This window comes from Tamandua tetradactyla, chromosome 3 (assembly GCF_023851605.1).
Source record: "Tamandua tetradactyla isolate mTamTet1 chromosome 3, mTamTet1.pri, whole genome shotgun sequence".
NCBI lineage: Eukaryota > Metazoa > Chordata > Mammalia > Pilosa > Myrmecophagidae > Tamandua > Tamandua tetradactyla.
In genome coordinates, this window is record NC_135329.1 from 27,570,402 (window position 1) to 27,584,613 (window position 14,212).

The window sequence follows — 14,212 nt, forward strand, 5'->3', positions numbered from 1 at the left end:
GTACTAGTATTGGCTCCATTTTACAGATGAGGAATCTGAAGTCCAGAGAGATTGAGCATCTTGTCCAAAGGTACATGGTGAGGAAGTGTCAGTCTGGCTAAGAGCTCAGGTATCTGACTCAGAGGCTTTCCCCTTTGGACTCTCCCGTGAGTACCCCCTACCTTACCCCATGCATATGCTTTCTCTTGCCTTTCAGCCTTTTTTCTATTGAGAACAAAATCATGTTATCCTCACTGGCAGGCCTGGCTCACACAGGGTCTTATCTCTTCCCCAACAAAAGCCATTCCCTGCCTGGTTGAATAGATCACACAGCATTTTGCATAGTAGATGCCAGCTCCGGAAAGCCCCGCTGAGTTGAAGCCAGCAGTTGTTTGTATTGTGGTTCCCTGATTGCATTTAATTTAGGCTGATTAGGTTATCTAAGATGGGAAAAGGATGAGACCAACACGTACCCACAGTTAAATGCAGGGACTGGAGGGTGAGACGGTGTAACTCAGGAACAGGAGGCTGGAGATACTCAGCTTTGGTAGCAGAAGTGTCCCGGGGGGCCTGAGATGGGTATGTGCGGCTTTGGGGGATTTTCTAGAGCCAGCCCTGGGAACATCAGTGGGCGTCTGAAGGGTTGGGTTGGATCATACCTCCTTCCTTCCTCCCGCCCCACCTGTTTATCCCGCCCCCGGCTGACTTGAGAATGGCCTTCCAGCTGAGTTACTTCAGTTCCAGAACAGGTCCTGCAGCTGTGCCTTTTTTGGTATCTTTATTTGTTCTAAAGATGAGGTGCCCCAAGAACTGATCAGAAACACTGATTTCTGCCTTTTAAACCCTTGGGGTCTTGGATTGTATCAAATGACAGTTTCTTGGTTGGGATATTGCAGGCAAGATGTTACCCCTGGGGGGGGGGCAAGTGGGAAAAGGGAACAGTTCTTATTTCTTATAACTGCACGTGAGTCTACAGTTATCTCAAAATGAAAAGTTAAAATCACTGGGAGTCTTTTGACAATTTTAATGGAGGTAATAACAGGCCTTTGGAAATGGCTCATGTCTTCCGGTCAAAGCCCTTCCAGGTACTGCTTGTGATTTCTAAATTCAGGCTACTGTCCTGGGGGGTATGTTCCCCCATAAACCAAATCCCCTGGAAACCACGGAGGTGAAGTGCTCATCTTGCAGGTGGTTTGCCTTAGAGTTCCGAGGAAATGAAAGCTCAGTTGTGCCACGTGCTTTCATGTAAGCTTTCTTATTTAAACTTCTTGCAGCCCTGCAAAGTAGGTAGTCTTATGCCCATGTTTTATATATTTGGCCGAAGTGGGAGCCCTAAAGAATGCATATAGCAAATGAAATGCTGCAGAAAGAACCAGAACTTGGGTCTTTTTGAACTCTCCCACCCCAAAGCCCCCCAGTTTTCACTACACCGAGATGGCAGTGCTAGCTTTCTCCTTTAACCCAGCTGGTGAGGAGCTGGCTACAGGGCAAAAGCCAAGCAGTTGCAGAGGGAGGTAGCTTAGGAAGGTCATCAAAGAAAAGGCCTTGAGTGTTCCATCCAAGTGATTTTCAAGCTGTGTCCTCAGTGGGAATCTGCCCCCTCCGGAAGTGTGGATGACATTCTGCCCTATTCCCTGGAGCAGCTCTCCCCGGGAGAGCTTCTGTGGAAAGAGAACTGTGGGAAAACATGTGGAGACTTTTCATGGACACGTTTCTGGATGTCATTAGCTCTCGGAGGAAGCATGTTTATATTCCTGAAGCACTCAGTTTTGTCTAAGTCCTGGGAGGGAAGTTTTCAAGGGGTCACAACTCTAGGAAGTGTTCTATTTTTTTTGGATTTGGGGGGAAGCCACAGTACTGAAGCCAGAGAATTGGATTTTTTTCTAAGGGACGATGCTGTTATATAGTAAACAGGATGCCCATTGGTGAAATGGGCGTGAGTGGAAGGAGAGAGAAATGGGGAAAGATTTGCACTCAATTAGGGATACTCAAAATGGCCCAAGGCAATGTCAGAAGACTTACTAGAAATTCTCAGGCCCCAGCCTGGATAGAATTAGAAACTCTGGGGGTATGGTCCAGAAGTCCAGTTACCTCTCAAGATAATTCTTTTTAACATGCTCTGAAGTTTCAGTAGCATAGCACCAACTGATTTTTTTTTTTGGCATGGGCAGGTTCCGGGAATTGAACAGGGGTCTCCAGCATGGCAGGCGAGAGTTCTGCTACTGAGCCACCAGTGCACTGCCCAACAATGGGTGATTTTTACACATGCTTGGGGTTCAGGATAGTGGGTTCTGTCTTCAGGATGAGGTTGTCCCAGCCGGCTGCCCCTCCCCTTTTTACTGAGAGGTGAATGGAGGCAGAGTAACACTGAGTAGCCCTTTGTTAGGAAATTAGTAGGAATGAGGGGCCTGTACGTGTGACTCAGCTTTTGTAGTTTAATGAGAAGGTAAGACAATCTTACGGATTTTGAATGATAATTTTTTCCCCATAAAAATAGTTGAAAAAGACTAAGGAAGGGGAACCAGTTCTACTAGATATCAAAATGTATCTAAAAACTGCTCTGTTTAGTGCCAACAGAGAGATAAATGGAGGAAAATAGGGAACAGAACCTGGTATTGTCTCCCTGTTATGAGTATAGGAATTTTAAGTATGAATGTCCTGCTTAATAAGGATATTAAAATATTATTAAAAAGTCATTATAGGGTGGGCCACGGTGGCTCAGCAGACAAGAGTTCTTGCCTGACAGGCTGGCAACCCAGGTTTGATTCCCGGTGCCTGCCCTTACAAAAAAAAAAAAAAAAAAAAGTCACCATAGAACAAGAGAAGAGGGATTAGTCGATCAGTGTTGTTGGAACTTTAGTCAACTATTTGGGAAAGCAAAGATTCTCCACTCATTCTTGCACCTATAGAAATACCTGATGTGTTAAGAAAATATGTGAATAAGACATAAGGGATTTAAAAATGGGGAAGGACTTTATAAACATATATGTATAAAAGAGTAAGTCATGGGAGAGATAAGAATCATCTGAACAATGTAAAATTAAATTTCCATATGGCAGATGCATTGCCAGTAAAATTAAAGGGTAAGGCTAAATTGTCAAATATTTTAAACAAAAATGTTTACCAAAGGCTTAATATACTACCTATTTAAAGCTCTCATACAAACCAAGAAGGAAAAAGGACAAAAATCTCAGTAGAAAATGTGAGCAAAGAATTTGAGCAGACAGCTCACAAAAAGAAGGAATAGGAATGGCCCACAAACATGAAAACATTTCACCTCCAGTAGGAAGCAAGAAACAAAATTAAATTGATAATTGAGCATCACTTTACCAGCCAAATTTGGAGAGATTAAAAATAGAGTATCCTCCGTGTTGGTGAGGACATGGTGAAATGGTTTTTCTCATGTCGGAAAGGTAGAAATGCAAATTTGTGGGACTTTCTAGAAAACAACTTAGCGCTGCATATCAAAAACCTTAAAAAAGTAATGCTCTTGGGCGGGCAGTGGTGGTGGAGTTGTTGCCTGCCATGTCGGAGACCTGGGTTGGATTCCTGGTGCCTGCCAATGCAAAAAAAAAAAAAAAAAGAAAAAAGTAATTTTCTTTTACTCAGTCAAATCTACTTAGAGGGATCCACGGACCTAGTGAGAAATCTCTCCAAAGATATTCATTCCAACATTATTAAATTATTAAAAGAAACTCATAATAATTTTAATATCTGATATTTGAAGAATGACTAAACAGGTTCATATGATACGATACCACGTAGGCATTGAAAGAATGTTGCACAAATAGTGAGTGGCATGGGTGTAGGGGAAGCCCATAATACAATGTTAAGTGCAAAAGCAAGATATGAAAATGTAAATGCAAAATTTTAGATTTAAATTAAAATTTGTTTATTCTTTCTTTGTTAGAACAGACTCAAACTTCTTTTGGGCAATTCTTGCTTCCCCTGATCTCCCTTTACTTAAGGGCGAGCTGTACTTCTGTTCAGAAACAGTTTCACCTGGCAGAGCTGCTTTGGCCAGCCATGCCTTGGAATGCTTCTTTGCCAGTGTCCAGAGATGTTAAGAAAACAGGGCCCTGTGAAACTCATTTCTCTGATTACTGTGAGCACACGGAGCTCAGTATCAGGAGTATTTTTGCTTCTTCTGAGGAGATAATTTGCTTTTTATCCCAAAGGAAATAGATATGTTGAACATAATAGGTTTCCTTCTTTGCTTTGGCTAAAGAGCCTAACTTAGACCAACTATAACTGATGTTAGACTTTATGCTAGTTAATTAACTCATTTATACATACTAGGCTCATTCCTGGCTTCATTGCATGTCCCAGCATTGTTTTCCTTTGACCTCTTTTTCTGGCTCTATTTGTGGTTTATAAAATCTTGTATTCTCTATGACTTTCAAAACTTTTGGGGGAAGAAGGTGAACTATAAATAAATAAATAGAATAAAATACACAATACATAGGAAAAAAAAAACTTAGAGAAAATAAACCAGAATATGAGATTGATTTTTTTTTCAGTTTAATGGAATTACAGGGGATATTAATTTACCTGAAAGTTTCTACGGTTTTTGAAATTTTCTCCTATAGACAATTGTTTGTATCATCAGAAAAATTGTGATTTTTTTTTTTTTTGAGAAAGGTTTTCCTTCATATCCCAGGCCATCCAATAAAAGGAAGGTCTTTCAGTCTGGCAAGAAGTTGTCACTGGGGTTCTTGCAGGAATCTTCTAAGCAGGTGTCCTCAGGCACATAGTGGTTCCATGGGGTTGAACAGGAAACACTAGTTGGGTTCCCAGGAATGTACCTCCATTGGTGCTTGACCTGATCTTACATGGTGGAATGTGAGACCTGGAAGGGAATGTTCATTTATTTATTTAAAATATTCATTGAGCATTTGCTGTATCCTGGGCACTTAATCCTGCTCTGAGGGAGTTTACATTCTAGGGGTGGAGTTGGGGGTTGGGGGGATAGAGGGGAGACAGGCAGTAACTAGTCTAACCGATAAGTAAATTACTGCACATGGTGGTGAGATACTAGGGGGGTGTCCCATAGCCAAGATGAAAAGGAGATCCCCAGGTAAAGAGCACAGGGGATGGATTTCCAGAGAGAGAGAGAGAGCTGCTTGTACGAAGGCCCAGAGAGGGGAAGGAGTTCTTGGTCAAAGAAGTGATATAAGAGACCAGGCTGTCCTGATGGTGGCGAGGGGCAGAGAGGATATTGGAGATATCAGCAGGGACCATAGTCAGCAGGACCAAGGGGCAGAGTTTGAATTTTACTGTAAAGACGGTGGACAGCTATTGAGGATATACTCAAGGGACTGATATGATCTGCTTAAAAGTTTAAGAAAGATCTTTCTGGTTGCCTACGAATGAAGCTAGGGGCAAAGCTGTCATTGTGATTCCCACCAAGTGATGTTTTTATATTTTCTTTTTTGGGGGAAGGGGCACCATTTAAGAAAACAAATTGGAATTGTTTTATCAGAGTTTCTTTGTTAGCATATTACAGATGGAACAGGCTTACATTAAAAGTGTATGTCAGGGTGGTGCGATGGTGGCTCAGTGGCAGAATTCTCGCCTGCCATGCCAGAGATGCAGGTTCCGTTCCTGATGCCTGCCCATCCAAAAGAAAAAAAACAGTAAGAGTGTGTATCATTTTTGCTTTCATCAGATAGCATTCTATATTACAGATACTGGGCATGTATGTATCCATTTAAAAACTAAAAAACACCTTTATTAAACAGTAAATTTTGTCCAAAGAAAAGTCAGCTTCGATGACCTTATTTTTGAGTTATGTAAAACCAAGCTCAGTTGATTACAGTTTAGCAGCATCTGCAAATTTTGATCCATTTCAGAAATCTGAGCTCATCAGCAGTGTCTGGCATTTTCTTAGCGCAGAATTACTTACCTGGGTATAGAAAATCTGTTACTTCGTTTAGGAAGAATGAGTCAGTGCTTTAGGTGCCGTAGCGTCCTGAGTTTTATCTTCTTTGTTATACACGTTTGATTTGACCTTGGGAAAGTCCGTTTGTATTTTAGTGTCTGTGCAGAATACAGGTAATAAGTTCTAGGTAAACCTCCTGTCATCATGGTAAGGAGACTAAAGCTCTCCAAGACCTGGGAGATAGCATGTGCAAAGGCCCTGTGACAGCGGGGAACAGGCTGATACTGTAGGCACTGAAAGATAGCCTGTATGGCTAGAGAGCAGAGTGCAAGGGTGAGAGATGTACAGGGTGGTGTTACAGAGGTAGGCCAGGGCCACTCCGGACAGGCTGTCATAGACCTTGATCTTTATCTGAAGAGCAAGGGGAAAGAAGCGGTTGGAGGAGTAAAATAGGAGATTGGGTGGGGGGTTGGGATATAAGCTGATAGATATGCTGTTTTATTTAATCCTTATAACAAATGTATGTATAGGTAATATAATCCCCTATTTTATACCAGTACTGAAGCTTCAGATGGGGGAGATTAAATAACTCACTCAGAGGTGTTTTGCTAGGAACTGGTGGATCCAGGAAATACATCCAGGTCCATCTGAGTCCAGAGCCTCTCTTCTGTCCTCCACACCAACCTATTCAATAATAAAATGACAATAACCCCAGTTTTCAAATGCTTTCAACTCTCAAGATGAAAGATCTCCCTTCAACTACAAAGTAGTATTATGCTGCTGAAATATGAGTGGTGAGGAGAGAGTGGATATGCCGGGAAACTTTTCAAGGGCCCGGTCTGTATGGCTTGGATCCAGTACCTTAAAGCTCCTTGCCGTCTGGTGAGGGCATCTTACAAACAGCTATCAACACGAAGAAGGGTTTGGCTTCCTTGGCCAGCCACCTGACACTGCCATTGTCCATAGGGGACTCATTGTCCACTAAATGTTCTGAAGGTTTTTGCTTTCAGGGATTTTGAACTGAGAAATCAGATCTGGGCTGTTCGAGCGTGGTTTCACTGGCACCATCCTCCAATGCCAAATTCCTTCTTTCTGCTTTCTCACTCCTGGGCAGTCAGGTGGCTTATGCAGATTCTTCGAGGCTGGCTGCAGAGATCACATCTCAATTTTGAACCCATAAAGGCTTGTTTAGGTTTGAAATGAGAAAATATTTGCTGACCGGTGACCCTTGAGGCTCCTGTTGGTGACACCACTTGTTTGTTCTTTTCTAGTTGACCACGTTGTTCCTGAGCCTGGAACGAGCCTGCTGGCCGCCTTTGATCAGTGGAGGGAATGGGCCGACAGCAAGTCTTGCTGTGACTATTCTCTGCACGTGGACATCACTGAGTGGCATAAGGGCATCCAGGAGGAAATGGAAGCCCTGGTGAAGGACCATGGTAAGTGTGCTGACCCAAACCCCTCTGGGACGTTTCCATTTCAGTCCATAAACCAGCCCAGCTTTGCACATACTATTGTTTATAGATCCCCTCTACGCCTCAACCTCCTGCCTGCTCCTGGCACAGAGAGAGGGCTAGGGGCTGCAGCTGATATTGCCTGGAGGTGACGCAATCTGATGGAGTAACTAAAGTGATATAAGAACATGACCAGCTCTTACATAACTGTTTGCAAGTTATTGGTTTGAGGTAATGATGTTCTCCATCCAGGTTGGGGAGTTGAAGCTGCAACAGTGATTTCCCCTCAAAAGTTAACAAATGCTTATCCCACTGAGGTTCTTGGTGTTTAAGGCCGTTTTTAGGGCAGCCTCAGGTGGAGGAGTTGGGTGTAGGGCAGCCTCTCCCTGCACACCTGGAAGAGCCCAAGATAGATTTTGAGGGTGTTGGGTCTCTTCAAACCTGAGACAACCTGAGGAGTCTTTTTAGTCTCATTAGACTGCTTTGGGGAGCAGGATTCCGAGGGCTAAATTTTGAAAGATTAGCAGGAGGAAGTTTGACTATCTCAGGGTGCTTCTGGGATCCTTTTGTCAACAGGAACCTTGGGAGTTTAGGTGGTGGAGCCAAACCATATCTTCCTGGGTCACTCCAAGCCCGGCTACAGACTGGATTCCTGGGGTCCTGTATTTGCCTCATTGGCTCTAAACCCTCAGGGATACACCTATTGCTTTAGGGTTCTGGGACTTCTAGGCTCAGAAGCACCACCTGGCGTGAGAAGAATGGCAGGAGGGAAATCTTTAGACACCTCCACAGTGCAATATGGCTGGAAAAAGCCTACCAAAATGAGTGGATACTTGGGTTTATTTCTCTGCTTTTCCACAGACTAGCTATGTGACCTTGGGCAAATCACTTACATTGTACAGGTCTCAATTTTTAAAAAATCTTTGACATAAGGATATTGGACTAGATATTGTCCAAGAGCCCGTCCAGCACAAAGGTTCCACATAAAAGAAAATAGGTAACCTTTGACCTTTCTCACTTTTGGGAATACGCAGAGTCAAATGGATTTAATTTTCAATACTTAAAATGAGTCTACTCCAAGTCAGGTGGGAAGGTTACCATAGCAACTGTTGCTAGGAGAGGAGTGAAGGTGCCAAAATGTCATGAAGCGTTTAGCTTGGACAGATTCTTATGCTCCAAGGCTGGGATATTGTCAGTACAATTATTCACGATTGTGATGGATGCCAGGGCAGGGATGTTTGGTCTTTTGCCTTGGGACACAAGAACTCTAAAATGCCAAGATGGCAATTGCAACATCTGCTTTTTGCCTCAGTGGACCATTTATTAAAGAGAATTTCTTAAAAATCAATATGGAGGGCAGTCCTTTAGAAAGGAAAGATATTTATTACAAATCTTCTTTGACAGAAACTTCAATTTTGGTTTTTGGTTAAAGTCCCACCAGACATTTTTTTGTGTATGGCAACTGTTAATTTTGATCCGGTTTTAAACTTACAGGGAAATTTTAAGACTAGTACAAACAACTCTTGTGTATCCTATTCTCAGGTTCACCAATTGTTTACATTTTGTCCCATTTGCTTTATCATTCACTCTCTATCTTTGTCTGTCAATCTATCTGCACACATAAGCATGTTATTGTAACTTACTTATCCCCTTCCAGATGATCTGGTTTCGGTTTATCTATCCTAAGTCACCTCTCAAGCTCACTCTTTTGTCTATCCTCTAGGGGTAAATTCCTTCCTTGTGTACATGGCTTTCAAAGATCGCTTCCAGCTCACGGATTCCCAGGTAAGAAAAGTCACCTCTCCTAAAGAGGCATTTGGTATAGTCAGGCCACTGCTGCTGTCTGGGAAAGCTGCCTCCATTGGAGAGAATCCCTTCTCTTCAAGGAAAATGACCTCAGGATAAAGTCGCTGATGTGACTTAACCCTTCCGTGTGGATATGGACCTAATAGTCTGCACCCCCCCCCCCCCCCCCCCCCCCAAATACCAGTGCTGCACCAGACTCTGGAATCTGAGCCTTGGAACACTGAGCCTTGGAACACTGAGCCAAGCAGTGTACTCAGAGCCTCCTTAGCAAGCCAGGGCCGTTGCAGTTCTCACAGCGAATTCACGTCTACTTAGGTTATGATGCATCTGTTCATTACCGGGAGGACCAGTTCTGTCAGATGTGTGCAGAAACATCGCCCTCAGGGCATATCAAAAGAGCCAGACTTAATAGAAGCAGCCAAAGGGTATCGTTTCTCATCCCGGAAAGGTTGCCAACAGGGAGATATTGTGCTTGTGAACAGGAAGATGCAGTCCCTTCCTCTGACCCCCTCCCCGCCCTCCCGTAGATATACGAAGTCCTGAGCGTGATCCGGGATATCGGTGCCATCGCCCAAGTTCACGCAGAAAATGGCGACATCATTGCAGAGGTACGCCGCTCTCCTCTCCATCGTTTCTTCTTTGCCTGTAGGGCACAAGACAGGCCCCAGGAAGTGAAGTAACTTCCATAGCTTAGCAGGGTGGGAAGCCAGAGGGGCTTGGTGCTGTCGTGCTGGGCTCTGGGAAGGTGAATGCCATAGCACGTGTGCCTCACTCTACTGCAGAGCGTCAGAGCCTGGTATCTGTCGCTTCTCACTACTGCAGTGCCGCTGTCTCTGGGATGGAACTTTCTAGTAACTGAAACATTTGACATTGTAGCTGAGGACTGGGAATGCATGAGCTTTCAGCCTCATAGTGAGTCAACGAATGTTTTTGGGAGACTGTGGTTGATGTGTCAGCTCAGTCAGGGCTGGGAACTGGGGTATGAAATTTCCCTTCAAGGTATCTCTGTGGTACGGCCGTGTGGTCAGCACTACCATTTTTCCATCTTTCCTGGTTGACTTATCCTGCCTGGGTGACTTTTACCCAGGTCTCTGGCAATTGGGGTCTGAAGTCCAGCTCTCTCTGACAGCCTGGCTTTCTTTACACCTTTCAGGAGCAGCAGAGGATTTTGGACTTGGGCATCACCGGCCCTGAGGGACACGTGCTGAGCCGGCCCGAGGAGGTGAACATCTGTTGAGTGGAACATGTTGTAGCCTTGTCTACTGGGTAGCTGACCAGCCCTGACAACCACCTAGAGCCTTTGTTTTGCCTGTTGACCGTGAGGCTTCTCAGATGCTGATTTTGGTCCCTCTGAGAAGCCACACGCTACATGTGTGTGTCTACACAGGCAAAATGGAGGGTTAGACTGAGTTCTGGATCATTTATCCTGAAGGCTCATCTTTCTGGCTCGGCTTCTCCATTGCCTTTTGCTTGGGTAGACACATACAGCCTAGGTTCATGGTTCATGACTTGGGGCCTCAAAAATCTTTTAAGTCACCAAAACGTAATAATGGGGTCCTAAGCGCTCTTCTAAATATCTGAAAAGCGTAATGGAAATGGTAAGTTTTTCCACGATAAATCTGCATAGGACTATTACATAATAAGCACAGTGTAGAGAACAGACTCTTCCAAAATTGTAGAGGGAAAATTAATAGCAAGAGGTCCTTGTTTGTTGGACAGAGGTTGAGAACCGCTGTCCTGCATGGTGAGGAGTGGAAGTTAGAAGGGAGGGCTTGCATCATGTAGGGTGGACAATGTGTTTTTTTTAATTAGAATATTGGGCCTTTAAATACTTTTCTTGCACCTTAAGGAAAGACCAAAGCAAAAGTTTAAGAAGACATGACAAAAGAAGATTATGGGTGCTCTGAGCAAAGAGAATGATCCAGGGAGGTGCAGAGAAGGGCAGATAAAACCATCAAGGAACTGAAAGAGGTTTTAAGTGAATATACGCTTAAAAATGGGCATTTTTCCTTCTGGAAACAGGTTGAAGGGTGTTTTAGTTTCTTGGCTGTCAAAGGAAATGCCATACAATGGGTTGACTTAAACAGTGGGAATTTACCGCTCATGGTTTTCAGGCTAGAAGAAGTCCAATATCAAGGTGTCATCAAAGCGGTGCTTTCTCTCCAAAGACTGAGAGCTGGGTGCAAGTGACCCTTGGTTCCTCTATCACATGACAATGCACATGGCGGCCTCTCGTGGCCTCTCCCTTCTCTTCCGGGTTCCGTTGACCTTCACCTTCTTGCTTCCCATGGTTTTTTCTCTCTGTCTGTCTGAATTTTGCTCAGCTTGTGAAGGACTCCATTAACAGGATTAAGACCCATCCTGATTGAGGTGGGCCACCCCTTAACTGAAGTATTATCATCAAAAGATCCTATTTACAATGGGTTCACACCCACAGGAATGGATTAAGTTTAAAGACATGTTTTTCCTGGGGTGCATAGCTCCAAGCCACCACAAAGGGAATGATTGACAAGGGGAGTATGGATGAGACATTGGCCTCCGCATTTCAGGACTCAGACCTCCCCTGTGAGCACAAGAAATGTTTATGTTTGGGCCAATGAATGGAAGAGGAGTTTGCTCCCCCAATTAAAAATGGGCTTAAGAGAGTTTAAAATGGAAGGTGCCCGCTCTGCGTGAATCATAGGTTGGGTGGGAGTGCAGTGGCACCCTATCTTCAGAATTTGGGGGAAGGGATGAGGCTGGAAACTGAGAAGGAATCTAAAGAAGGAGGCAGAAGAAAAACAAGGTGGAAGCTACTCTGGAATGTGTTACAAACATTGGGAATTTACACTTCTTTGATCAAGGCTTCTTATGGCCCTGACACACACACACGTACACACGCACCTTTCCCCAGAGGAAGGGCAGATTTCAGTGTTAGCTGTTCCGTCTCCAGGCCATGGGGTCTAGGTCCTTTTATAACTATCCATCCTTCTGGTGCAGGCTGAGAAGCTGAAGGGGTGCGCCGCAGCCAGCAGAGGGCAAGGGAGATTGGAGGTCCCTTATTAAAGCCCTCTGTGTTAGCTGACAGGGCCTGGTGCTGTGACTTTGGCTGTGGGACAGTGATTTGGAGAGGCAGTTTATAAAGAGAGAAGAAAACGGTCTCACTGACGCAAAACGATACCTGAGGCTGATTTCATGCATGTGTGCACACATGCTCACACCTGCACACACACACATGCAGTCACCCTGTTCACCCCTAGAGCCAGTGGGGCTGTTCCATTCCACTTCCAAGGACATCCCAAGGCTTCCTTTCTGTGGCTTTGCTTCCTCTTCAAGGCTGGCTTTGGTGATCATCTGAACCAGATTTCCCCAGCACAGTCACAGTAGGGTGGGGGTGGTGAATGCCATGATGGCCTTGGCCCCCTGGCTTCTTAGGGAATTGGTCCTGGGTTCAGTCTTGAAACATTTTTGGGGTCAGGCCTTTTTGTGTTTCTTTGCCTGTAGACCCCATTCAAAGCGAACCATTATTGAGCACTCCTCATGTGACAGACATAGTGCTTCATATTTCACATTTAAGCTTTAGAACAGTCTCAGGAGGTAGATATAACAGTACCTCCTCCGTACAATGCCAGGGGGCACCATTCGCAAAGACTGCAAGGCTGTGTCCAGGAGATGCCATTTACTTTCTCTTCCATGTGCTGCTGCTGCCTGCATTTGTGCTGTGCTGAGACCTTTGGTTATTTCCATCTCTCATAGGAGGAAACTAAGGCGACATGAAGTTAAGTGGTGACCCCATATCACTGAACTGGGATATGCAGTCTTGCGTGCTTCCCCAGCCACCCTGTAGCACATACATGCATTTGCTTGCACACACGGATTATCAGCTTAAAGCCGACTGGCTCCATGAAACCCGGTGGTCACACCTGGGGTTGGATTTTATTAGAAAGTTTTCTCTTGGCTTCCTTCAGATGGTTGGTTGGGTAGCCAATCCCATTCTGTTCCAATTGAATGGGAGATGTTGCCTTCTGAAAAAGCTCACAGCTGCTTATTCTGGTGCTATGAAGCTGCTCCTAAGAGCCACACTCTCATTTAATTTTTAATCTTCCTTGGGGCTTGCTTTCCTCTCTCCTGCCATCTGCTCTGTGTCCCCAAATCCTTGTAAACGCTAAAAAACACAGAGCAAACCCACTTGGGTTTGCTGGAAAGGAAAAAGCTATCAGAGGGAAGTTGTTCTGGTTGCTATTTTGACCAGAAAAATTGAAACCATCTTTACACAGTTAGGCATAGAAGACTTCCCTTCTAGCATATGTTGCACTGAGAATTTCAGAATCCCCTAGCAGCTAATTACAAAGGTTCCTTCAGGGGCTGGTTGATCAAGGAACTCATCAATATGGGAAGCTCTTAACAACTTGGGAGAGTCTGATTATCTCATGAGACGCGGCTTTTCAGACTTTCTTTATCTGCTTTCCAGAGTTGTCTGTTTTTCAGCCAATTTAGAGGTGTTGCAAAGTGTGTACCTACTGTGTGCCAGATTTGCAAAGTGTGCACCTGCTGTGTGCCAGACACTTGTTATTTGATGCTTCCCCTGAGTAACTTCATCCTGTGACAGCCCCGTGAGGTGAGGAGACACTAGGATTAGAACCCAAGCCTGCAGCTCTAGCCAGCGCTTTTCTCCCTCAGCTACTGGTTATTATTTTTATATTCATCGCGAGAGATCCGTTGTGTGTTAAAGCCTATGTGGGTGATGAAGGGACTAAAATACAGAGCCATTCAGAGGGAGCTTGAGCATCACGGTCCAGTTAGGGGGTTAAGACCTAGGAAACAGAAGTCACGAATACACAACCACTGAATTCCTGGATGGTTTCACCATTTCTATATCACTGTCGTGATGGTTGGCTTTGTACATTGTACTTAACAACAACAACAAAAAAAGATCCTGCCTCTATAGCTTATCTTCCCAACCCATGGGGGGAGACTGCCCAACAGGAATTTCCCTGGTTTTCAGCTGAGAAGATTGAAAGGGAGGGTGGTAGAGACTGTAGAAATCTAAAAACATCTGTCTGTAGAGAATGGCTGAGCACATATGTTTGAGGCAGTTCCGGGCTCAGTGGGGGAA

The 14,212-nt window shown here is 44.5% G+C and overlaps 1 protein-coding gene across 4 annotated transcripts in view; it reads left to right on the plus strand.

Annotated features, from left to right (window-relative positions):
* Nucleotides 1-14,212, plus strand: part of DPYSL2 (dihydropyrimidinase like 2) — a 129,530-nt gene that overhangs the window by 89,660 nt on the left and 25,658 nt on the right. For all 4 annotated transcript variants that reach the window (XM_077152846.1, XM_077152848.1, XM_077152849.1 and 1 more), the window contains exons 4-7: nucleotides 7,132-7,296; nucleotides 9,035-9,096; nucleotides 9,645-9,725; nucleotides 10,271-10,339. In XM_077152846.1, coding sequence (XP_077008961.1) covers nucleotides 7,132-7,296; nucleotides 9,035-9,096; nucleotides 9,645-9,725; nucleotides 10,271-10,339 — 377 coding nt within the window. The remainder of the gene's footprint in view (nucleotides 1-7,131; nucleotides 7,297-9,034; nucleotides 9,097-9,644; nucleotides 9,726-10,270; nucleotides 10,340-14,212) is intronic.